The 1,926-nt window shown below is 39.6% G+C and overlaps 1 protein-coding gene across 1 annotated transcript; it reads left to right on the top strand.

The window, feature by feature from the left end:
* Positions 1–549: 549 nt before the first annotated feature.
* Positions 550–1,524, top strand: LOC125163803 (olfactory receptor 2T2). The gene has a single exon (XM_047856002.1). The coding sequence runs from the start codon at positions 550–552 to the stop codon at positions 1,522–1,524; it is 975 nt and encodes a 324-aa protein (XP_047711958.1).
* Positions 1,525–1,926: the final 402 nt, after the last annotated feature.

Below are 1,926 nucleotides of genomic sequence, written 5' to 3'. Positions count from 1 at the left end.
CCCCAAATGCTAAATTTATCTAGATTTATTGGGCCCATGCTTATTTTCTGTCAATTTATTACATCACAAATGTATGTCTATGTACAATCTTAACAGTGTAATCATCTAAATGACAGAGAACAACTCAAATTTAATCAACTCATGGATATTGGTTGCGAGGCACTATACCAACCTCAGGAAATATTTAGCCTAAAGTAATATGATTATAAAGACTATAAAGAAGATCAAAATAAAATAAAAATAAATCAAATTTTAAAAGTGGTTCTGTATGAACTATTATATTTACATCTCACATCCAGCCTAAGAGATATAGATTTATGATAAACTTTCATAGATAATGAAAGTATTAACTTATAGATTAATATATCTGTTCAATGTCACAAAGACCGTTAATATTAAAACTAGAATTCAAAATGATTTGAAGTCTATATTCTTTCCTCTATCCCATACTGCTTCTAATATATTACACTGGTGGTCTCTGTGTAAATATTGATTATTAATTAACCCACCAAAATTTTGCCTTTGAAGACCTAAGAACCACCATGTGAGATGATCATGGAAGCCATTCTCCAGAACTCCACTGATTTCATCCTCTTGGGCCTCATCACCCACCCTGAATTCCCTGGGCTTATCTTTGCAGTAGTCTTCTCCATTTTTCTGGTGTCTGTAACAGCCAATGTGGTCATGATTCTGCTCATCCATGTGGACTCTCGCCTGAATACACCCATGTACTTTTTACTCAGCCAGCTCTCCATTATGGACACAGTTTACATCTGTATCACTGTTCCCAAGATGCTGCAAGACCTTCTGTCCAAGGAAAAGATCATCTCTTTCTTTGGATGCACACTTCAGATCTTCCTCTACCTGACACTAATTGGAGGTGAATTTTTCTTGCTAGGTCTCATGGCTTATGACCGGTACGTGGCTGTGTGCAAACCGCTTCGGTACCCTCTCCTCATGAATCGCAGGATTTGCTTGTTCATGGTGGTGGGTTCCTGGGTTGGTGGCTCCTTAGATGGATTCATGCTGACCCCCTTCACTATGAGTTTCCCCTACTGTGGCTCCCGAGAAATCAATCATTTTTTCTGTGAGATCCCAGCTGTACTGAAACTGTCATGTGTTGACACGTCTCTCTATGAGACTCTGATGTACGCCTGCTGCGTGCTAATGCTGCTCATTCCTATATCCGTAATCTCTGTTTCCTACACACGCATCCTGCTCACTGTCCATCACATTAATTCTGCTGAGGGCCGGCGCAAAGCCTTAGCTACCTGTTCTTCCCATATAATGGTAGTAAGCATTTTCTATGGGGCAGCCTTCTACACCAATGTGTTGCCACATTCCTACCACACACCAGAGAAAGACAAGATTGTATCCGCTTTCTACACCATCCTCACCCCAATGCTCAATCCACTCATCTACAGCTTGAGGAATAAAGATGTGGCTACAGCTCTAAGAAAAGTGCTGAGTAGATGCCCCTCCTCCCAGAAAACCAGAGTGGTGGATTTGTCCAGGAAACACTAGACAGGGCCAAGTACAAATATCATTGCTGCTATGGCCACTGGTACACCTTCATATAAGAAACTATGTTTTTGATTATGAAAAAAAAATTCACTACCATTTTAATAATCCTGAGTTATCAACAGGCAAAATCATCTCTTTGCAAGCATCATTTAGAAACAATAGCTGTAGCCCACAAGCATCAGAATTAGCCCATTGGCTAGTCTGGATTCACTGAAAAACATTTTCCAGAGAGCATTTTCTTCAAGTAACACTATAAACAATCCAAAATAGGCCAAATGCCCCTTTGAAGAGTACTGGATACATATTTTCAGGTTACACATGTTCATGTGTCTGTGTCTATATTATTGACCAACTTTTGAATAGAAGTTGCAAGGACCAGTCACCATGTCCTCGAGGATTTAA

Source organism: Prionailurus viverrinus, chromosome A1 (assembly GCF_022837055.1).
Source record: "Prionailurus viverrinus isolate Anna chromosome A1, UM_Priviv_1.0, whole genome shotgun sequence".
NCBI classification, from domain to species: domain Eukaryota; kingdom Metazoa; phylum Chordata; class Mammalia; order Carnivora; family Felidae; genus Prionailurus; species Prionailurus viverrinus.
This window is presented reverse-complemented; position numbering and strand designations above follow the sequence as displayed.